Source organism: Eubalaena glacialis, chromosome 4, assembly GCF_028564815.1.
Source record: "Eubalaena glacialis isolate mEubGla1 chromosome 4, mEubGla1.1.hap2.+ XY, whole genome shotgun sequence".
In the NCBI taxonomy this organism is placed as follows: Eukaryota; Metazoa; Chordata; class Mammalia; order Artiodactyla; family Balaenidae; genus Eubalaena; species Eubalaena glacialis.
This window is the reverse complement of record NC_083719.1, coordinates 158246816-158269809: the sequence shown is the minus strand read 5'-3', so window position 1 is coordinate 158269809 and position 22994 is coordinate 158246816. Positions and strand designations below refer to the sequence as shown.

The 22994-nt window shown below is 47.1% G+C and overlaps 1 protein-coding gene across 1 annotated transcript; it reads left to right on the top strand.

The window, feature by feature from the left end:
* Positions 1-1919: 1919 nt before the first annotated feature.
* LMAN2 (lectin, mannose binding 2) lies at positions 1920-21869 on the top strand. The gene is made up of 8 exons (XM_061189988.1): positions 1920-2325; positions 2494-2612; positions 15603-15720; positions 16539-16618; positions 16762-16923; positions 17013-17127; positions 19813-19932; positions 21183-21869. Exons 1-8 carry the CDS (start codon positions 2109-2111, stop codon positions 21341-21343), a joined length of 1092 nt encoding a protein of 363 aa, XP_061045971.1. The 5' UTR covers positions 1920-2108; the 3' UTR covers positions 21344-21869.
* Positions 21870-22994: the final 1125 nt, after the last annotated feature.

The window sequence follows — 22994 nt, the reverse complement described above, 5'->3', positions numbered from 1 at the left end:
CCATATTCTACCCTCTACTCCACTGCCCCCTTCTAGGGCCATGACCCGAAACCTTCGGAGGCGGAAACTGAGTGATTCTTCACCACAAATTCATGTCCTAGTCCTCCTGGGCACACAGCTAAACTTTAATTTCCCAGGCTCTCTCACAGTCACGTGTGGCCATGTGCTAACTAGTTCCCGCCAACTGAATGTGAGTGGAGTGATGTGTGCCAAGGCTTTTCAGCCCTATGTGTCCTCCACATTCTCTCCTTCCCCTTTAGTTGACTGGATACAGAAGATGATGAAGCCCTAAGGGCTTGTGGAGCCACAAAAAGGAAGGAGCCTAGGTCTCCACATTAGTGTAAGAAGGCAAGCCACCCATCAACCAGGAACACCAGCTTTGGACTGTTAAGGGAGAGAGAAATCAACTTCTTCTAGCTGTTTTACACATTAGGGTCTATTTGTTATAGCAGTTAGCATTATCCTAGTTAATATACCTCTTCACCCAGTCCTAATTCACTTCTTTCCAGACACCTTGCTGCAGGCCACCCAGACAGAGGGATTCAATAAAGTCAGACTTGGTGTGTGTATTGGGAGTTGCATTTGGGCCTGGAGCATTGCCAATGGTGGTCTTAATAAGGTGCATGATGGTGTCAATATACCTGTGATGGGGGGTGGCAGGGTGTGTGCTGTGAGTGGAGACCACCCGCCTGGCTGCTGTGCCATGGATCTGGGCCTAGTCTCGTAGGGGGTTTTAAAGTTTACAAGGTCTCCCCCCTAATATGACCTCTAGACCAAACATTCATTCTTTCACCAATTACTTATTAATCAACTTCTATGTGCCAAGCACTTTTCTAGATGCTGGGGATTAAGTAGTGACTATAGCTGATAAAAATCTGAGTCCTCATGGAGGTCTAGTGGAATGCACTTGTCCTTGTTTGCACAGATATAGATAAATCTCTGAAATATACGTATATATATATCGCTAATTTTAAAAAGATGTCTCAGCACTTAATCCTGAAGAAGTTCATTCATTCAACAGGACAACTTCTTAAAGGAGCAGGAAACCAACTATCCCACCCTGTGATCTATAACAGGGGTCATTAATTCAAGTGTCTAGAAGGGCCAGGCAGGTGCTGTAAATTAGTGGCCAGAGTGGAGACTAGCTTAGAAAAGTAAGGCATTTTTAGCAGGGCAGCCCCATGAGCCTAGTGTGGTTGGGTCTTCCAATTTTTCCTGAGAAGCTGGAAATTTGGATTTTTAATGTGAATTTGTCTCCTGATTTAAAATATTGGTAGTTAAGTCATTTATTGAAATAGCATCAGCAAGAGCTCTATTTGGCTGTGGGCCACCAGTTTTCCACCTTTGCTCCACGGCCAGCTTTCCCGGACCTTTCCTGGACGCTTCCTGCTGCGCCAGGCAGGCACTACAATCGTTTGGATACGAATGGGCCCCAGCTATCACTGGGACGGGATTCGGGTCTGCTCCTCCTGCTGAAACCCAACTGGGCCTGAGGAACTGGGAATACTGGACGCCATCAAGTAAGGGAATTCTGTTTCCAAAGGCGTGGAGCCAGAAACGGCTAAAAAGTCTCGCCCTAGTGAGTTCTAGGCGGCGCGGGAGTTGGAATTCTGGTCTCCGCCTTCAATTTAGTACTCCCTTCTCCTTGGACTGGGAAAGGTTACTCCAGGGACGCCACCAGTGGCCAGAGGCCAAGAGCGTTCTAAGCTTCGTCTTCCCAGCCCGCGCGAGCGTCCCATGAAAACTACAAGTTCCAGCATGCCCCACTTCACAGACGACCCTCGCGCTGTCCGCCGACACAAATCATCCCTCTGCTCCCCGTTGGCCCACAAGCCGAACGTGCTGTTCCATGATTGGTTGCTGCTCTTGTCGCTCATAAGAACCCATTGCTGAGGCTGGCTGACAGGTGCCTCGCAGCCGCCAAGGCACTCGACCAGGATGGGAGGCTGCTCAGCAAATACAGCCGCCGTCTCCACGGCAGCGAGGCTTTGCTTTTGCTGGCAGTTCCCAGGTGACACTAGGGTTGGAGGGCTTCCGGCCGGAGGCTATTAGATGGAACACCCGGAAGGCGGAAGTCCTAAGACGGAAGTGGTCGAGAGGAACGGAGAATGGCGACGGCGGCGGCGGTGGCGGCGGCGGCAGGCTGGGTTTGGCGCTGGGGCTGGGGCCGGCGATGCTCGGGGAGGCCTGGGCTTCCCGGCCCCGGCCCTGGCCCCACTACACTTCTACTTTTTCTCTTGTTTCTGGGGCCGGTGGCTGCCGACATAACTGACGGCAACAGTGAACACCTGAAACGGGAGCATTCGCTCATCAAGCCCTACCACGGTGAGGCCTGGGGCGGGAATGAGTTCAGGGTAAGGGCGAGGCTGGATGGGGTTGGGGAAGGGGTGCCCTTTCTTCTGGTCAGAGCAGTTCTGTGGGTTCCCTGCCTCTGGCAAAGCGAGTCCTGGCCTGGCCTTTTACGCACCTGTCTGCCCGTGTCTCTGCCCACAGGGGTCGGTTCCAGCTCCACGCTCCTCTGGGACTTCCAAGGCAGCACAATGCTCACGAGCCAGTACGTGCGTCTGACCCCTGACGAGCGCAGCAAAGAGGGCTCTATCTGGAACCACCTGGTGAGTGGTTCCCAAGAGGCTAGGCAGAGCATTAAGTAAGCCACTGCAGTCAGCAGCCTAGGCCTGAGCTTAGTTTGAAGGCCGCCCTTCCCTCCTCCGCCCCCTTCCCCATCTTGTTCACAGACGCCAGTAATAACAGGTAATGACAATTGAAGTAACCATGTGTCAGGAGCTGTGCTTGACATTTCGTACACTCTTCTTACTTCATTCCTTCAAAAGCCATGTGAAGTAACTGATGTTATCTCTGTTTCACTGACTAAGAAGCTAAGACTCAGAGTTGGAAGTGCCTTCCCCAAAATCACATAGCCAGTAAGTAGTGGGGCTGTCGTCTGCCTGAACTGAACCCTCTCATTAGTGGGATAAATGGAACGAGTGGGGTCTTCATTGGGTATTTTTTGTGTGTTAGGCACTGACTTTAACGTGCCTTATTGCACTTAATTCTCAAACAGACTGATGTAGATGGCTATCCTGAGTTTTTGCAGAGCTAACAGACAGCGAATGGCATAAACAACGTTTAAACTCTGATCTGTCTCATCTCCAAGCCCAGCAATTCATTTGCTACACTTGACCCAGCCTGGACAGTGGAGGAACCCCTTAGAAATACTTGCAGACTCAGTCCCCTTCCTCAGTGCTTGACTGAGGGTCTAGTCATCCGTGGACTCATGGGCAGTTTAGTTTCTGTGACCTTTGCTGCAGAGGTTAGGGAGCCTCAGGTGACACTGGTGTGTCATATATAAGCAGTGGCCAAGATCAGCTGCTGCACAGACTCCACACCAAGGAAGGTCAGGAAAGGGGTGAAAGGGGAATAATTGGGGGCAGAATGTACTCCTTCCTCAGCCTGCCTGATCCCTACTGTTCCCATGGCCTAAGCTGTTGGCTAGTGTCCTAGTTTTCTTTGTCACCCTGCTCTTTGGTCCCTTCTGGATGATGTCCCCATTTAGTTCTGAAAGCCCACACTGTCCTTGTGTTGCCTCATCTGCCTGTTACCTCAGCTCCACCTCTCCTTCCAGCTAGGGGCATCTGGGGATACTTTGTTCAGCTTTCACTCTGATCCTCAGAGCCTGGGGTCTCTTGTGAAGGGATAAACATGCATTATGTCTGCACAGTCCGGCCCCTAGTGCCTGGCATTTCCAGTCATTCGCTCTGTTAATTTTGTTCCAGCCTCTCTGGCTGCCTTCTTGCCTCAGGACCTTTGCACTCATTCCCTCTGTCTGGGACACTGTCTCCAGGCTCTTCATGCTTGCTTGATTTCTTCTCATCTGTTAAGTCTCAGCTCGAGTGCCACCCACTCAGAGAGTACTTCATTAACTACTTTATTTCCCCTGGAGTCACATTCTGTCACATTATTCTGTCATATAAATTTTAAAAAAAATTTTGTTTTATATTAGAGTATAGTTGATTTACAATGTTGTGTTTTAGGTGTACAGCAAAGTGATTCATTTATACATATACATATATCCATTCTTTTTTCAGATCCTTTTCCCATATAGGTTATTACAGAATATTGAGTAGAGTCCCCTGTGCTATACAGTAGGTCCTTGTTGTTTATTTTATATACAGTAGTGTGTATTTGTTAATCCCAAACTCCTAATTTATCCCTCCCCCACGTTTCCCCTTTGGTAACCATAAGTTTGTTTTCAAAGTCTATGAGTCTGTTTCTGTTTTGTAAATAAGTTCATTTGTATCTTTTTTTTTTTTTTACATATCACATAGAAGTGATATCATATGATGTTTGTCTTTGTCTGACTTACTTCACTTAGTATGATAATCTCTAGGTCTATCCATGTTGCTGCAAATGGCATTATTTCATTCTTTTTTATGGCTGAGTAATATTCCATTGTATATATGTACCACATTTTCTTTATCCATGTCAGTGGACATCTAGGTTGCTTCCATGTCTTCGCTATTTTAAACAGTGCTTCAGTGAACATTGGGGTGCATGTATCTTTTCAAATTAGAGTTTTATCTGGGTATATGCCCAGTAGTGGGATTGCTGGATCATATGGTAGTTCTATTTTTAGTTTTTTAAGGAACCTCCATACTGTTCTCCATAGTGGTTGTACCAGTTTACATTCCCACCAACAGTGTAGGAGAGTTCCCTTTTCTCCACACCCTCTCCAGCAATTATTGTTTATAGGCTTTTTTTTTTAATAGTTATTTATTTGGTTGCGCTGGGTCTTTTAGTTGTGACATGAGAACTCTTAGTTGCGGCATGCATGTGGGATCTAGTTCCCCTGACCAGTGATTGAATCTGGGCCCCCTGCATTGGGAGCACAGAGTCTTAACCACTGCACCACCAGGGAAGTCCCTGTAGACTTTCTGATGATGGCCATTCTGACTGGTGTGAGGTGATACCTCATTGTAGTTTTTTTTTTTATCCTTAGGTAGCTTTTTATTATATCATTCAAAGGAGCATATGATAAGAGAGCAGTGGTATAAAGTGCTAAAGAAGATCAAGAGAGAGTTGACTTGTTGACTTCAGGCTGGGGTGAACATGGCTTCATGAAAGAGGTAGCCCCTGAGCAGAAGTAGGTTCCTTCTTTCTCGAGAAACCAGAACCCCTTTTGCTTTCACCCACAAAACATCCATTCAGAATACTATTCTTTGCCAAAAGATAAAATTTTGAAGTCATCTGAGGCCATCAAGGAATTACACAGCAAAAATCATGATAGGTTTCCAACTTTCTTCAACATACAGGGTTATCTGCTCCTTCATGGAAGCTAGAATAGTGGTGGCTGTGGTCTCGGGTTCCATGCCTGGGCCAGTGGAGGCAGCTTCCTGATGGGTCTGTGGTTGCCTCTCCTCCACCAGTGAGGCCTGCTCAGGAGCTGGTATTCCTCTTTCCAGGTTAGGCAGCAGCCGTTGTCACCCTGGGGATCAGGAACATCAGCAGGGGTTGCCTCTGCGGCACCCAAAAAAATTTAAAGAGTGCTGCAGCCGAGCGGCTGCCTGCCTTTCCTTCTCCCACCCGCTCCCTACCTGGAAGTGGCTCTCCTCCCCCCCGCCCCCCTGCCGGCAGCGGTGGAGGCCAACTTGCCCCTCTACCCTTGCCTGTGGTGCCACCCCAGAGCCCCCTCTACTGCCCAGAGGCCGCTGCCACCCACTTAGCCGCCTGCCTGCCTGCCTGCCCGCCCAGCCACCCCTCGTTGTAGTGTTGATGTGCACTTCTCTAATAATCAGCGATGTTGAGCAGCTTTTCATGTGCTTCTTGGCCATCTGTCTGTCTTCTTTGGAGAATTGTCTGTTTAGATCTTCTGCCCATTTTTTGATTGTGTTGTTTGTTTTTGATATTGAGCTGCCTGATCTGTTTGTATACTTTGGAGATTAATCCCTTGTCGGTTGCTTTGTTTGCAAATGTTTTCTCCCATTCTGTGGATTGTCTTTTTGTTTTGTTTATGGTTTCCTTTGCTGTGAAAAGCTTTTAAGTTTAATTAGATCCCATGTGTTTTCAGATAACTTTTTTTTTTGGCCTCACTGTGCAGCATGCAGGATGTTAGTTCCCCAGCCGGGGATCGAACCTGGGCCCTCTGCAGTGGAAGCGTGATGTCCCAGCCGCTGGACCGCCAGGGAAGTCCCCATGTTTTCTGATAACTTTTAAAAATTACAATGTAGCCTTATATTTTTCAAGGAAGTGAGTTCAGCATAACATTAAAAAAATTTTTTAAAGTGAGGTACAAATAGTGCTGGAACTGCTAGAAATTGGTTCAGTCACAAGTAACTTAATTATGGTTGGAGGTAGTTGGTGGTTGGCAGTGACACAGGCTGAGAGAATTCTGCACTTGCCTTCATCAAGTTTTTCAGTCTGGAATATAATTGTGCTGTCTTTCTTCCCCCGCCTCCTGTTCAGTGGCATCTAAATATTGCAATTTGAGATCCACTCTTTTATTTATTTATTTATTTTTTGTATCTTTATTGGAGTATAATTGCTTTACAATGTTGTTAGTTGCTGCTGTATAAGAAAGTGAATCAGCTGTACGTATACATATATCCCCATATCCCCTCCCTGTTGAGCCTCCCTCCCACCCTCCCTAACCCACCCCTCTAGGTTGTCACAAAGCACCGAGCTGGTCTCCCTGTGCTGTTCAGCAGCTTTCCACTAGCCGTCCATTTTACATTTGGTAGTGTATATATGTCAATGCTACTCTCTCACTTCCTCCCAGCTTCCCCTTCCCGCCCTGTGTCCTCAAGTCCATTCTCTACATCTGTGTCTTTATTCCTGCCCTGCCACTAGGTTCATCAGTACTATTTTTTTAGATTCCATATATGTGTGTTAGCGTACGGTATTTGTTTTTCTCTTTCTGACTTATTTCACTCTGTATGACAGACTCTAGGTCCATCCACCTCATTACAAATAACTCAATTTCGTTCCTTTTTATGGCTGAATAATATTCCATTGTATATATGTGCCACATCTTTATCCATTCATCTGTCGATGGACACTTAGGTTGCTTCCGTGTCCTGGCTATTGTAAATAGTGCTGCAGTGAACATTGTGGTACATGTATCTTTTTGAATTACGGTTTTCTCAGGGTATATGTCCAGTAGTGGGATTGCTGGGTCATATGGTAGTTCTATTTTTAGTTTTTTAAGGAACCTCCATACTGTTCTCCATAGTGGCTGTATCAATTTACATTCCCACCAACAGTGCAGGAGGGTTCCCTTTTGAGATCCACTCTTTTAAAGACTATGAATAAGCCCAAATTGTACATCATTTTAAAAAATTGAACTTGTATTTTCATTTCATTTCCCACACAGAATTTTATCTTTTTTTTTTTTTTTAAAAACAACCCTGCAGAGTAGGTACTTTATTTATTTATTTATTTGTGTATTTATTTATTTATTTATTTTTATGGCTGTGTTGGGTCTTCGTTTCCGTGCGAGCGCTTTCTCCAGTTGGGGCAAGTGGGGGCCACTCTTCATCGCGGTGTGCGGGCCTTTCACTATCACGGCCTCTCTTGTTGCAGAGCACAGGCTCCAGACGCGCAGGCTCTGTAATTGTGGCTCACGGGCCTAGTTGCTCCGCGGCATGTGGGATCTTCCCAGACCAGGGCTTGAACCCGTGTCCCCTGCATTGGCAGGCAGACTCTCAACCACTGCGCCACCAAGGAAGCCCCCCCAGAATTTTATCCTAATGCAGTATATTTAATGCTTGAAAATTTTCCTGATTAGACTATCATGTTCCTCTGCAAATAAAATAAGTGTAATAATTTAAGCTTTTAACCTTGTTGGGACCTTGAAATTAAGTTTTAATATTTTCTTTGAGATTATTATAATTATCATTGGTATACAATTGATCAAAAGAAATGCCTTACACATTACACAATTTTTGAATAATTATTACACAAAGTAAACATTTATTGAAATGCATCTCATCCAACTGTCATCTCCCCACCCCCATTTGGATGGATGTCATTGTCAGAATGAGAAGCTTTAGCATGACTTCTGTTTTTTGTTTTTATCTGTGTGAATGCTGAGAACTTGTGTTTGCTTAAATAGTAGATGGAGATGCAGGGAGTTTTGTTATAGCAGGGTCACTCAATGTTTTGAACTTCTTTGGTTTATAAACCCTAAATCATGTAGTGATTTTTCATCAAAAATTTTAACAATGTATCAGCTGACTGTTAGATTAGCTCTGCCTTGATGTGGATAGACCTAGAGACTGTCATACAGAGTGAAGTAGGTCAGAAAGAGAAAAACAAATATCGTATAATATCGTTTATATGTGGAATCTAGAAAAATGGTACAGATGAACTTATATGCAAAGCAGAAATAGAGTCACAGATGTAGAGAACAAACTTACAGGAGATTGGGATTGACATATATGCACTACTATAGACAATATAAAATAGATAACTAATGAGAACCTACTGTATAGCACAGGGAACTCTACTCAGTGGTCTGTGGTGACCTAAATCGGAAGGAAATCCAAAAAAAGAGTGGATATATGTATACATATAACTGATTCACTTTGCTGTACAGCAGAAACTAACACAACATTGTAAAGCAACTATACTCCAATTAAAAAAAAAAAAAAGGATTAGGTCTGCCTTTCACTTTGTTGCAAGCCAAGACACAGAAACTACCTAACTGTAAAATGGTCTGTGACCGCCAATGATTGATTCTGATTTAGTTGGCCTGGAGGAGGGCCAGGGCATTAAGATTTGTGAGCTCCCCATGTGGCTCAACTGTGCAGCCAGGATGGAGGACCATGGCCGTGTCATGTTCTGCCCTCAAAATCAGCTTCTACATCAGTTCTAGCCCGTACCTCATCTGCTTAAAATCCTTCTTTATATTGTCTGTATCACAGTATTCTGTCTGATGATCTGCAGTCTTACCTGCAGTACACAGAGACTTTCTAAGGCTGGGATAGTCTTGGAGGTATTGGTTTCTAGGTCCTCAACTTCCATGGGTACTCTTTCCTGAAACTGATCTCCCTGCAAACATGCCAGGGACAGGAGGGGAGGTTTTCCTTTCCCACCTTCCAGTGCATCGTTGCCCTTCTCAGAGGCACACCTCCCACCAGCTGGGGTCTTATCTCAGTGCATTGTTCCCAGGCATAGAAAACTCCTGGGCACCGAAGAGCCCATTTGAAATCTTGGTTTCTGGGCTGACTTTTGTGTACGTGAGATATGTTTTTAAGTTTTTTCAAATACATCAGGGCTTTTCTAGTTATCTTTATTTTTTAAGTTATTGATATCTAGTTTAATTTCATCATGGTCAGGGAACAGGTTCTATGATTTCAATCCTTGGAGGTCTGTTGAGACTTGCAAATGGTCCTTCGAATGATCAGGATTTTGGGGAAACATTCCGTGTGTGCTTGTGAAGGATGTGGATTCTTTACTGCTTGAATGAAGTGTGCCATTTAGGTCCTTAGGTCATGTTTGCTGATTGGGTTCAAATCTCTATATCTTTCTGACATTTTTGCTTGTTTTTATCAGTTATTAGGAGAGGTGTATTAAAATGCCTGTGTATGGATTTGTCTTTATCTTGGTAGTCTGTCAGTTTCTGCTTTATATATTATTATTACTTTTTAAAATTTATTTATTTTATTTATTTATTTTTGACTGCGTTGGGTCTGTGTTGCTGCGCACGGGCTTTCTCTAGTTGCGGTGAGCGGGGGCTACTCTTCATTGCGGTACAGGGACTTCTCATTGCAGTGGCTTCTCTTGTTGCAGAGCACGGGCTCTAGGCGCACGGGCTTCAGTAGTTGTGGCATGCAAGCTCAGTAGTTGTGGCTCGGGGGCTCTAGAGCGCAGGCTCAGTAGTTGTGGCACACTGGCTTAGATGCTCCGCGGCATGTGGGATCTTCCCGGACCAGGGCTTGAACCCGTGTCCCCTGCATTGGCAGGCGGATTCTTAACCACTGCACCACCAGGGAAGCCCCTGCTTTATATATTTTGAGACCAAAATTTTCCTGAAAAATGGAGTCCTTTGAGTCCCCTTCTAAACTTTGTTATTGGCATAGCTGCACGAGCTTGCTTTTGCTTAGTTTTTGCCTGCAATATCTTTTTCTATCCTTTTCTTTTTCCCACTTCTTTATGTTTTAGAGTTGTCTCCTGTAAACAGCATAAAATTAGGCTTTTGGGCGGTTATTCGTTTATTTTTATTGTGGTAAAATACAATAACATAAAATTTACCATTTAACCTTTTATTGTTTTTTACTTTTAAATACTTTAATTTTTGAAACCATTGTCTTCAGTACAATACTCAGTGGCATTGGGACAGTTTTTTTAAATGTAATGGTCACCACGAAGGACGCAAGAATATACAATGCGGAAAAGACAGTCTCTTCAGCAAGTGGTGTTGGGAAAGCTGGGCAGCTGCATGTAAATCAATGAAGTTAGAGCACTCCCTCACACCATGTACAAAAATAAACTCAAAATGGCTTAAAGACTTAAATATAAGACATGACACCATAAAACTCCTAGAAGAGAACATAGGCAAAACATTCTCTGACATAAATCCTACCAATATTTCCTTAGGTCAGTGTCCCAAGGCAATAGAAATAAAAGCAAAAATAAACAAATGGGACCTGATCAAACTTATAAGCTTTTGCACAGCAAAGGAAACCATAAACAAAATGAAAAGAAACCTATGGACTGGGAGAAAGTATTTGCAAATGATGCGACCGACAAGGGCTTAATTTCCAAAATATACAAACAGCTCATACAATTCAATAACAAAAAAAAAAACCAATCCAATCAAAAAATGAGCAGAAAACCTAAATAGACATTTCTCCAAAGAAGACATACAGATGGCCAGTAGGCACATGAAAAGATACTCATCATCTCTGATTATTAGAGAAATGCAAATCAAAACTGCAATGAGGTACCACCTCACACCGGTCAGAATGGCCATCATTAAAAAGTCTACAAATAATAAATGCTGGAGAGGGTGTGGAGAAAAGGGAACCCTCTTACACTGTTGGTGGGAATGTAAATTGGTGCAGCCAGTATAGAGATTCCTCAAAAAACTAAAAACAGATTTTCCATATGATCCGGCAATCCCACTCCTGGGCATATATCCAGACAGAACTCTAATTTGAAAAGATACATGCACTCCAGTGTTCATTGCAGTACTATTTACAATAGCCAAGACATGGAAACAACCTAAATGTCCATCGATAGATGAATGGATAAGGATGTGGATATACAGTGGAATATTACTCAGCTACAAAAAAGAATGAAGTAATGCCATTTGCAGCAACATGGATGGACCTAGAGATGATCATACTAAGTGAAGTAAGTCAGACAGAGAAAAACAAATATATCAATTATATGTAGAATCTAAAATATGACACAAATGAACATATCTATGAAACAGAAACAGGCTCACCGATACAGAGAACAGACTTGTGGTTGCCAAGGGGGAAGGGGGTGGGGGAGGGAAGAATTGGGAGTTTGGGATTAGCAGATGCAAACTATTATATACAGGATGGATAAACGACAAGGTCCTACTGTACAGCACAGGGAACTATATTCAATATCCTATGATAATCCATAATGGAAAATAATATGAAAAAGAGTATATGTATCTGTATAACTGAGTCACTTTGCTGTACAGCAGAAATTAACATTGTAAATCAATCTTCAATATTTAAAAAAATGTAAATACTGTAAAAAATGTAAATACTTTGATTACTGTAAATATGTATCTGCATGAAAAAGAATAAAATTTCTCAAAAAAATTTTTATTGTGGTAAAATATACATGACATAAAATTTACTATCTTAACCACTTTTCTTTTTATAATTTAAAAGAATAAATTTATTTATTTATTTTTGGCTGCATTGGGCCTTTGTTGCTACGCACTGGCTTTCTCTAGTTGCGGCGAGTGGGGGCTACTCTTCATTGTGGTGTGCCGGCTTCTCACTGCCGTGGCTTCTCTTTTTGCTGTGCGCAGGCTCTAGGCATGCGGACTTCAGTAGTTGTAGTGCTCAGGCTTCAGTAGTTATAGCTCACGGGCTTCAGTATTTGTGGCACGCAGCCTCAGTAGTTGTGACTCATGGGCTCTAGAGCGCAGGCTCAGTAGTTGCGGTGCACGGGCTTAGTTGCTCCACAGCATGTGGGATCTTCCCGGACCAGGGCTTGAACTCGTGTCCCCTGCAATGGCAGACGGATTCTTAACCACAGCGCCACCAGGGAAGTCCCTTAACCACTTTCAAGTGTACAGTTTAGTGGCATTAAGTACATTCACCTTGTTGTGCAACCATCACCACCATCTATCTCCAGAACTTTTTCATCATCCCAAGCTGAAACTGTACTCATTAAACACTAACTGCCCGCTCCCTGCCTCCCCACAGCCCCTGGTAACCACTATTCTGCTTTCTCTTTCTGAATTTGAGTTTTCTACGTACCTCACATAAATGGAATCATAGAATATTTGTCTATATCTGGCTTATTTCACGTAGCATGATATCTGCAAGGTTCATCCATGTTGTAGCATGTTTTAGTACTTCATTCCTTTTTATGGCTAAATAACATTCCTCTGTGTGTGTGTGTGTGTGCACGCGCGTGCGCACACACCGCGTTTTGTTTATCCATTCATCTGTTGGTGGACACTGGGTGGTTTCCACCTTTTGGCTATTGTGAACAGCGCTGCTACGTACATGGGTGGACATAGGTGGCTGTTGTAGTGCCTGTTTTCACTTTTTTTTGGTAAATACCTAGGAAGTGGAATTGCTGGGTCATATGGTAACTCTTTGTTTAACTTTTTGAGGACCACCAAACTGTTTTCCATAGCAACCACACCCTTTTACATTCTCACCAGCAATGCATCAGGGTTCCAATTTCTCCGCATCTTTGCAATACTTACTTTCCATTTTTTTGATGATAGCCATCCAAATGGGTGTGGAGTGGTATCTTGTGGTTTTGATTTGCATTTCTCTAATGACTAATGATGTTGAGCGTCTTTTCATGTGCTTATTAGCCATTTGTATATATTCTTCTATGAAAAAATGTGTATCCAAGTCGTTTGCCCATTTTTGAATTGGGTTTTTTGTTCAGTTTTAGGAGTTTTCTGTATATTCTGGACATTATCAATATATGATTTGGAAATATTTTCTCTCAGTCTGTGGGTTGTCTTTTCATTCTCTTCATGTTCTTTGATGTGTAAAAGATTTTAATTTTGATGAAGTCCAATTTGATTTTTTTGTTGTCTGTGCTTTGGTGTAATATCTAGGAAATTATTGCTAAATCCGGTGTTGTGAAGATTTTCCCCCGTTTTTTTTTTCTAAAGAGTTTTATAGTTTTAGCTCTTAAGTTTAAGTCTTTGATCTGTTATTTATTTTTAAAATTAAACTTTTTATTTTGAGATAGTTGTAGATTCACATGCAGTTGTAAGAAAAAATACAGAGATTAAGAGGTACAGACTTCCAGTTATAAAATAAATAAGTCATGGGGATGTAATGTACAGCATAGGGAATGTGGTCAATAATATTACAATAACTTTCTATGGTGACAGATAGTTACTAGACTTATTGTGGTGATCAATTCGTAATGTATGTAAATATCAATCCCTATGTGGTGCACCTGAAACTAATATTGTATGTGAACTGTACTTCATTTAAAAAAAAAAAAAAGAAGAAAAGAAAATAATACAGGGAGATCATGTGTACCCTTACCAGCATTTAGTCTATCTACATTTAGTAAAATTACTGATACGTTTATTTGGGTTTAATCTGCCATCTTACTGTTTACTTTCTGTTTGTACTGACCTCTGTTCATTCTTCACTCAGGTCTTGGCTTCTTTGGGGTTGGCTAATTTTTATTCCACTTTTACTCTTCTATTAGCTTGAAAGTTCTGTGCTTATTTCCCAATATTTTAATTGTTTCTCTGGAGTTTAAAGCACACATCATGTTTTACCAAAGTCTAATGATAACACGTACTTCTAACTCCTTCCAGGACGATGCAAGGCTTTTAGAACACTTTAACTCTTTTTACCCCGTTGTTATTAATCTTTCTGTTTTAAATCACGCAACGCATTATTGTTTTATGCAGTCAAATATTTATGTAGATTTTTAGTCTCATATCTACTTTAGTCATTGTTCTTCATTCCTTCGTGAATCTCTGACTTTACATCTGGATCCGGATCACTTTTCTTCTCCCTGAAGAATGAAAGATAGCTTTTTTCTTTTTTTTAATGAATTTATTTATTTATTTATTTTTATTTTTGGTTGCGTTGGGTCTTTGTTGCTGTGTGCGGGCTTTCTTTAGTTACGGCAAGCGGGGGCTACTCTTTGTTGCAGTGCGCAGGCTTCTCATTGCGGTGGCTTCTCTTGTTGCGGAGCACGGGCTCTAGGTGCGTGGGCTTCAGTAGTTGTGGCTCACAGGCTCAGTGGTTGTGGCTGTGGGCTCTAGAGCACAGGCTCAGTAGTTGTGGCGCACAGGCTTAGTTGCTCCGTGACATGTGGGATCTTCCCGGACCAGGGCTCGAACCCGTGTCCCCTGCATTGGCAGGCGGATTCTTAACCACTGCACCACCAGGGAAGCCCCTGTGTTTGCAAGATTTTTTTGCTGAAATGTGAGGCTTGGGTGAGTCTGTTTAGTCTAATTTCAGGGATTGTGAGGACTCATAGCTGAGCTACAATCCCTGGGAAGCCTTTCTCATTCATTCTTACTTTTCAGTTGCAGTTTTTGTCGTCTCAGTCCAAAGCAAGACTGGTTCACCAGGCCTTCCATCCGCTCATCAGGTCTTGGACTTAGATTCCGTGCCCATATGTCCTTGAGACCTGGTTCTTATCACCTCACAGTTGCCCCCTCCAGAATCTGCAGGATCTCCCAGAGCCAATGAACTGTCAAGAACTTGAAGGGCTGACTTCACACTGTGTCAGGCTGTAGTGCAGGTGCCTGCTAACCCTGTGTTCTCAGGGGCCGGGTCTCCTCACCTGGGCTCCTGGTGCCCAGGCCCAGAACAGTGAATCTGGTAAATAAGTGGTGCACAAGCCAGATCACCCACAATGGGACATAGGGTTTTTATTTTTCATTTGAGTTTTTTCTAATTACAGAAGTAATATGTTCAATACAGAAGATTCAGACATAGAAAGTAGACATTCCCCTCCCAGAGTTAGCTTTCATTAATGTTGGTTCATATTTCTTTCATTTCCTTCTTTCTCTACACATATCCTAACTTCTTTCTTTTTCAAAAATGAGCACATAGTGCTGATACTGTTTTGCAACTTATCTTTCCTCTCTTAGTATCTTTAATATCTTGATCTTGAACTGTAAGTGCTTATGGATCTCCCTCATTCTGTTAAAAAGCTGCCTCAGCAGCCTTGGGATACTCTGTGGCCTCCCACTCCTGACCTGGGAGGCCCAGCAGCCCCTCCCTCCCTGCTGAGAACGCTGGGGGGTCAGTTGGTCAGTGACACTCGTGACCCTGCTGCCTGGCCCTGTTCTGAGTGTCATCTCGGTGCAGGGTCTGTGCCGGGTCACCTCCATCTGGCAGACAAGCCTGGGGAGCTCTGAGCAGCCCTCTCTGCTCTCCCTCTAGCCTTGCTTCCTCAAGGACTGGGAGATGCACGTTCACTTCAAAGTCCATGGCGCAGGGAAGAAGAATCTCCATGGTGACGGCATTGCCTTGTGGTATACCCGGGACCGCCTGGTGCCAGGTAGGGTGGCGCTCGCACAGGTGGGACCTGTGCGTCTGTGGCCAAGGATCCTCCACTCTGCACCCCCTTGTTAGGGCGCTGCTGCTCCTCTTTGAGGAAACCTGGGGGCAACTGGAGGGAGCATCCTTTTAGAAGATGACCCTGTGGCTCAACTCTGTGCCCCATTGTGGCCTGGTGTTCTACACCAGCTAAGAATGGTTTTACCATTCTACCATTTTATTTTATTTAATTTATTTATTTAGGCTGCGCCGGGTCTTAGTTGCAGCACACGGGATCTTTAGTTGCAGCATGTGGGCTTCTTAGTTGTGGCACGCATGCGGGTTCTAGTTCCCCAACCAGGGATCGAACCTGGGCCCCCTGCATTGGGAGCACGGAGTCTTACCCACTGGACCACCAGGGAAGTCCCTCTACCATTTTAAAAAGGATAAAACAGGGAAGACTGTGTGATAGAGACCATCTGTGGCCCACAAAGCCTAAAATGTTTGCTGTCTGGCCTTGGACAGAAGGGTTAAGGGATGGTTCTTACTGCAATGGCCACCTGGTTTTCACAGGTTGGGTATCCCCTTGTCACCTGACACCTCAGAGCACATAGGCAGGTGCTGTTCCTTCACAGTTCAGGCTTCAAACTTGAGTCCTCTCTGCCACACCCCTGAGACCACCCTCCAATCCCCCACCCAACCCCCACTTAGAGATACCTTCTCTTTCCTGGGAGAATGACCACAGATTAACCCACCCATGCTGGCATTACTTTGTCCTTCAGGTATCCATGGGACAACTCCAGTTTGTCCCGTTACAGGAGCATCTCCTTCTAATTCCAGGGCCTGTGTTTGGAAGCAAAGACAACTTCCATGGCTTAGCCATCTTCCTGGACACGTATCCCAATGATGAGACCACAGAGGTAGGCCCCTGCTCTCCTGCAGAGCAGGACGGGACTTCTCCCTGGTCCCTGCATGAGAGGAGCCTCCAGGGATCAGGGTGGTGGGTGCCCTGAGGCCTCCCACGGGCTGGGCTGGCCTCAGAGTAACCCGCGTCTTGTTTCAGCGTGTGTTCCCGTACATCTCCGTGATGGTGAACAATGGCTCCCTGTCCTACGACCACAGCAAGGATGGCCGCTGGACCGAGCTGGCAGGCTGCACGGCTGACTTCCGCAACCGCGATCACGACACCTTCCTGGCCGTGCGCTACTCCCGGGGTCGCCTGACGGTGAGTGGGCGGGAGGGGCGGCTCTGGGGGGGCTCGGGAAGGTGGGCAGGCCGGCCCCAGGCTGCCCTTGACCTGCTGGTCGGCCGCAGGTGATGACTGACCTGGAGGACAAGAACGAGTGGAAGAACTGCATTGACATCACGGGCGTGCGCCTGCCCACTGGCTACTACTTCGGAGCCTCGGCCGGCACCGGCGACCTGTCTGGTGAGTGTGTGGGCTGAGCGAGGCGTCAAGTCTCAGTCTGACCTTCCCTGGTCTTTTGGGAGCTTGTGACACAGCCAGTCCCTTTCCTCCTTGATCTTCCTTCATTTGATTCCACGCTTGCCTGGTTTTCTTCCTCCTCTTCCCATATCCATGAGCAGTCCCTCAGCCGCCATCTCTCTCTGTCCTCTAGGGGCTGGGGGACTTTGAATCTGGATGCAGTGGACCCCCAGATTTCCATCTCCAGACCTGTATCACCAGCATCCTGCTCAGCATCTCCGCCTGGTGCCAAGCAGGCCTCTCAGCCTTCACACACCCACAGCCAGAGATAGAAACGAACCTCTGTCCTTGTAGTTGCTCAGGTCAAAACGCCTTGGTATCATTCTGGTCTCTGCTTTTTCTCTCACACGCCGCCTCCCATCCATTGGCTGGTCCTGCTGGCTTTGTCTTCTCCCTGCCTCAGACCACTTTTCTCCCTTCCTTTACTGCCGGCAGGTCCGGGCCACCATCCTCCCTCACTCGGACAACCACAGGAGCCTCCCGAGGGTCCCTCATCCCAGGCCAGCCCCAACAGTTTCTCCCAGCACAGCAGCAGAGCTGCTCCTCCCATCTCCCTTCCAGCGGTGATCTGCCAGGCCTGTGTGCCGCCTTCCCACCCGCTTCCCTCTGGCTCATCCTTCCTGCTCCCTGGTGACACTGCCCCTAGCCACTCTTCAGACCCACCCCTGCCCTCCTGCCTTGGGCCTTTGTGCTTGCATCTCTCCCTTGGCTTCTCCAGGTCTCGCCCAGATGTCACTTCCTCAGTGGGACTGTCCCTGATTCCCTCATTTAAAGTCGCATACACACATCCCAGTCCCCTGCACACTTCCCATCACCTTTCCTAGCTTTATTTTTCTTCATAGCACTTAACCATCCTGGAATTTGCCATGTAATTTATTTCATTATCTGTGTCCCCCTCACTGAATTGTAAGCTCCACAGAGTCAGGGCTCTGTCTTGTTTGGCCCACGGTGAGTGCTGTAAGCATTGGGTTGCTGCCTGCCTGCACAGGCCTCTTGGGGCCACCAGGCCTGGGTGGCACTTGATGGTGGCCTTTGGCCTTGGTCCTTAGTCCCTTCTCAGGGCCCTTGGGAGGCAGCAAGCCTGGGGCTGGCTCCTGCCTACCAGAGCTAGGAAGCAGTGTGGAGAACCAGTCAGAGGCTTGTTTATTGTCAGGATAGATGTTTCCAGGGCCTGTGAGCCAGCACCGTTCAGGAGCCTGCCCCTCACCACGCAAATGTCTGGGTCCACCCTGTCCCAGTGTCTATTTTGGGGGGGGGTTTGTTTTAAAGTTTTTAATGTGGAAATTCCGATTGTATACCCATAAGAGGGGAGGTGTTCTAATAAGCCCCTTGTTGCTGTTAACCAGCTTCAGTAATTACCAGCTCATGGCCCGTCTTGTTCCATCTGTGGATTCACTACAGCCTTCCTCCGGGTTACTTGGAATTCCATCTGACAGTGTTTCAGCAGGTGTCATGAGAAGGTTCTGGGAACAGAGCCAGATCTGTGGCAGGTGGATATTCTCTAAGGCTGTTTAGAGAGGCCCCGGGAAGGGCAACGGAGGGAGCCATGCACACAGTAGTGTCTGACCGTTAGTTGGAGGGTTGTGCACGCCAGCCTCCCACCAGGCATCGCATGCGTAAAGGCACGTGGTGTGTTCTTAGATAAGTAGCGGTCTCTTTCCCCTTTTATACAACTGGGACCATCGGGCATTTGGGAGTTGAAGGGATCTTGTCAAGTTCATGCACCCAGGGAACGGCAGAGCTCAGATGGGACCTGCTGCCTGACTCCAGAGTCCGTGCTTGTCCCTGGGCTTCCAGAGGCTGCACGTACTGGTGTCAGGTATGGCTGGGCTCTGCCCAATCCGGCCGCGGGGATCCTTGCTCTTTAGGCTCTCCCTTTTCTGGACCTTTCCTCAAATTCTAGTCAGTTAGCTGAGCTGATAGCTGGAGTCAGGCTGAACGGGACCCTTGTCTTGGTTCTGAGCCTCATCCTCCCCATCTCAAAAATGGGGTGGTCAGTTATTGTCAGTGTCATTTAGAGGTTCTCTCCTGCCCATACTAGTTGGACCCAGGCCTTTCTCAAGTCTCCTCAGGTACAGTCGCTTGACTGTGTGTCTGGCCGAGCTTTCAGCTGGCTGCCAAGTTGTTTGTCTGCATCCTGTATTTGGGTCTCTGTGACAGGAACGTGATGGGGCTGCCTGCCCTTGGGAGGATCAGGCTTCTCAACCAGTCGTAGAACAATGTGTGGGTCCTTACCTGGTTCTGTTTTCAAAGACATACTATCTGCAAGCAATACGCCTGTGCCTTGTCTGTACCTTCTCATTTATATGCCTTGATAATCATGCAAGATGGAGATTACCACCTGCATTTACAAATGAGGAAACTGAACCTCAAAGAGGACAGCAGAGCCAGGATTAGACCCAATGATTTTGATTGTAGAACTCCTACTTTTTCTTGTCCGCTCTGCCTCCTTCCAGGTTTCTTGTTGCTGAGTTCTGGAGGTGTTCCAGCCCCTGGAATGCTGCCTGCTGGGGGCTGCTGGGCTCTCCCCAGGGAACCTAGCTACTTTATGTGGTGGGGGGGGCGGCCGTTGGGCCACGTGCGCCGAAGCGGCTCCAGGCCCCTTAGAAGCTAACTCTCATCCTTCAGACAATCATGACATCATCTCCATGAAGCTGTTCCAGCTGATGGTGGAGCACACACCTGACGAGGAGAACATTGACTGGACCAAGATCGAGCCCAGCGTCAACTTGCTCAAGTCGCCCAAAGGTATGCACTTGCAGCCCCTCCCGGTGGGGCCTGGGCCGGCTCGGGCAAGTGCCTGGGGTCCATCTGCCCTTCCCTGGTCCAGCCAGGCCCTTGGATCAGCAAATAGTGCTCATTAGCAGGTGTGTGAGCACCTGGTGTCTGCATCCTCCTGCACTCAGTGCTGGGATAACGGCCAGTGAAGCCAAAGGGGCTGTTTGTTGGTGTGTGTGGTGCATTGGGCACTCTGATACCTCAGTGCGCGGCCTCAGTGAACGGCCTGGAAGTAGGTCCTGTGACTGCTGGGAGAGCTGATCCTAAGTCTTCCTCAGCTAGAAAGAGGTAAAAAGGCAAGATGTGAACTTGAGTTTTGGCAAAACCCCAAGCCTGAGTTCTTCCCAGAGTACTAGTCAGCCACCACTTCGTCCTCACGGAGCAAGGGTTCTCGTGGGGGAAGTGAGGCCCCTGTGTGTGTGTGTGTGTGTGTGTGTGTGTGTGTGTGTGTGTGAGTGTGGCGAAATCTATCCCAGGAGCCCCAGAGTTGTGCATGTGGGCCCAGCGAGTGATAGAGCACCAGTGGAACCCAACATTTTATGTGACATCTCACTTTTTGAAGATTCAAGTTGCTTTTAAATGTTTTGGGGGCCAAACAAATCCTGCCATAGACCAGTTTTGTGACCTTTGGTTGAAGGCTTTCTGCTGCCAAGGGTTTTCGGACACATCATCTGCTCCAGCCCACCCAGCAACCCCATGCAGCTGGCCAAGCAGGGGTTAACTCGTTTTCAGACGGGTGGACCCATTGGGGTAGAGGGTCAAAGCAGAAGGATGGGGGTTGGGGGTCGGGGCCCTGGGAGACCCCCTAGGAGACAACGACTGAACGCATCCAGATGTGAATGAGGGCAGCCTGTGGCCAGGGCTGTGTTTCTTCAGATGGGGACCTCAGACCACTGCATTGGGCTGGGGGTGGGCTTGTGAAAGCAGGTCCTGGGCCCGCCTCAGGCTGTCAAGGAGACCCCAGGAGTCCAGTGTTCACCAGTTTCTTGTAGCAGAAAACACCTCACCCTGGATCCCTGGGAGCCTTGATCCCTGGGAACCTTGGTCCCAGTGAGGTTGGACAATCTCTGTGCATGCCCCTGCCCCTCACTGGTGCGGTGTGAGCAGGCCACAGCTGACGCCTCTAGGGTGGGTGTGGGGACCTAAACGGGCTGTCGCCCTGCTCCCCCGTCTCCTGGGAGCCCGTCCGACCTCTCATTACCCCCTCTCTCCTCCCTCAGACAACGTGGACGACCCGACGGGGAACTTCCGCAGCGGGCCCCTGACGGGGTGGCGGGTGTTCCTGCTGCTGCTCTGTGCCCTCCTGGGCATCATCGTGTGTGCCGTGGTGGGGGCTGTGGTGTTTCAGAAGCGGCAGGAGCGGAACAAGCGTTTCTACTGAGCAGCGGGCGCTGGCTTGGGGAAGGGCCCTGGCGCTAATGTGAACTTTTTTTTTTAACTAGGATTATAAAAGAAAAATAAGATGACCTTATTTCTTAACCATTTCAGAGAAATAATTAAAGAAGTATTTTCGTACATTTTGCTTCTTGCCCAGTGGGGACAGGCTTCAGGGCTGGGGAAAAAGGGTTTGACATCCCCACAGCTGGGGGCAGAGGCCCTCGCCCTATGCCAGCCTCTCAGGAGCAGGGGGTCTGTGCCTGGTGCTGGGCCGAGACGCCCGCAGGTGGCTGTTGAACACTGGAGGCCCCCAGACCACACTGGGGTGGGCACCTGAGGACATGACCAGTGATCTTGTTCTGTGCTGTGTGGTGTGTGTGACAGAAGAGGAGGCTAGCTGGGGGGCCTGGGCCTTCCTGTTCACCCTCTGAGCTTCTTTCCAAGGCAGACCCTCGGGGGAGGCTGGAGGAGCAGTTTGGTGGGGCCCAGAGTGTGACGGTTTGCTAAATAAAGTGAAATAACCAACCTCAGCTGTGTGGCTGTCCTAAGAGACTTGCTTTTCTTTTCTTCAAATGACTTCCAGCTGGCCACGCTTTACAGCTCCTAGCCTCGTCCCCTCAGGCCTGCGGCACAGCCCCAGGAGGCAGGTGCTGTGGTCCCCATTTCCCAGGTAGGGAATCACAGCTCTTGCAGGTCAAGCAAAATGTGCCCAGTGTCACACAGCTGGTGGTGTCATGGGGGTGGGGCCTGCGCCATCTCCACGTTTCCTGGGCCTCTGTGTGAAAGGATCCAGTGAGGTGAAGATGTGGTTCCCGTGAGGTGAAGATGTGGTTCCCATGTGGTGGGTGTGACCTCCACCCAAGGGAACTCTAGGGGCTCTGGATGATCTGGAAGGGATTGTGGGTGCAGGAGGGCAGGTTGGGGTCAGCAGTGGTGTTCCCGCTGGTGCCCTGAAGGGTCAAAGGCGGTTCAGGGAGTGAGGAAAGCCCACAGTGGAAAGTGCCATGTGTGGCAGCCTCTGAGGCTCTCCCCCCGGTGCAGCTGGCTGCTGTGTCCGGTCCTCCCCTGACCCACTGCCCGCCATGGGACAGGGCCTCCATCCAGTCCAGCGTCTTCCCACTCACAGTTAAACAACATTTCAGCCATCACTAACTTCTTGATCATGTTCCTTCTCCACAAAAAGAGTCATGGGATGGCCAATAAATTGAGAGTTTCTTTTTTTTTTGGCTGTGCCCCGAGGCATGTAGGCATGTAGGATCTTAGTTCCCTGACCAGGGATCGAACCTGTGCACCCTACAGTGGATGTGTGGAGTCTTAACCACTGGACCACCAGGGAAGTCCCTGAGAGTGTTTCTTCACGATCTCCTTTATTCTTCTTTCCTCCAAGGACTCGGTTTGGTCTTCTTTCAGATACAGAATAACCTTTCTTCTACAACCCATAGGTTTGCCTGTGTCAGTCCTAACCGGATGATCCTTCTACAGAAGGCTCTAGGCATGCTGCTCAATGTGTTTGGTGATAACGACCACTTTCAGCAACCAAATAGGCAGAATAAAACTTGACACCAAACTGGTCAGTCACAGAGAGATCTGCACCAGCCTGCAAGGCCTCCATGAATGCTTTGGTCCCAGACTTGGTGATAGCACCAAGGGTATTG

What these genes read in the sequence shown, in the direction of transcription:
- LMAN2 (XM_061189988.1), top strand. Translation starts at nt 2,109, where the DNA reads ATGGCGACGGCGGCGGCGGTGGCGGCGGCGGCAGGCTGGGTTTGGCGC. An exon ending in CCAATGATGAGACCACAGAG is followed by an intron (nt 16,619 to 16,761) that starts GTAGGCCCCTGC and finishes GTCTTGTTTCAG; the next exon opens with CGTGTGTTCCCGTACATCTC. An exon ending in CGGCACCGGCGACCTGTCTG is followed by an intron (nt 17,128 to 19,812) that starts GTGAGTGTGTGG and finishes CTCATCCTTCAG; the next exon opens with ACAATCATGACATCATCTCC.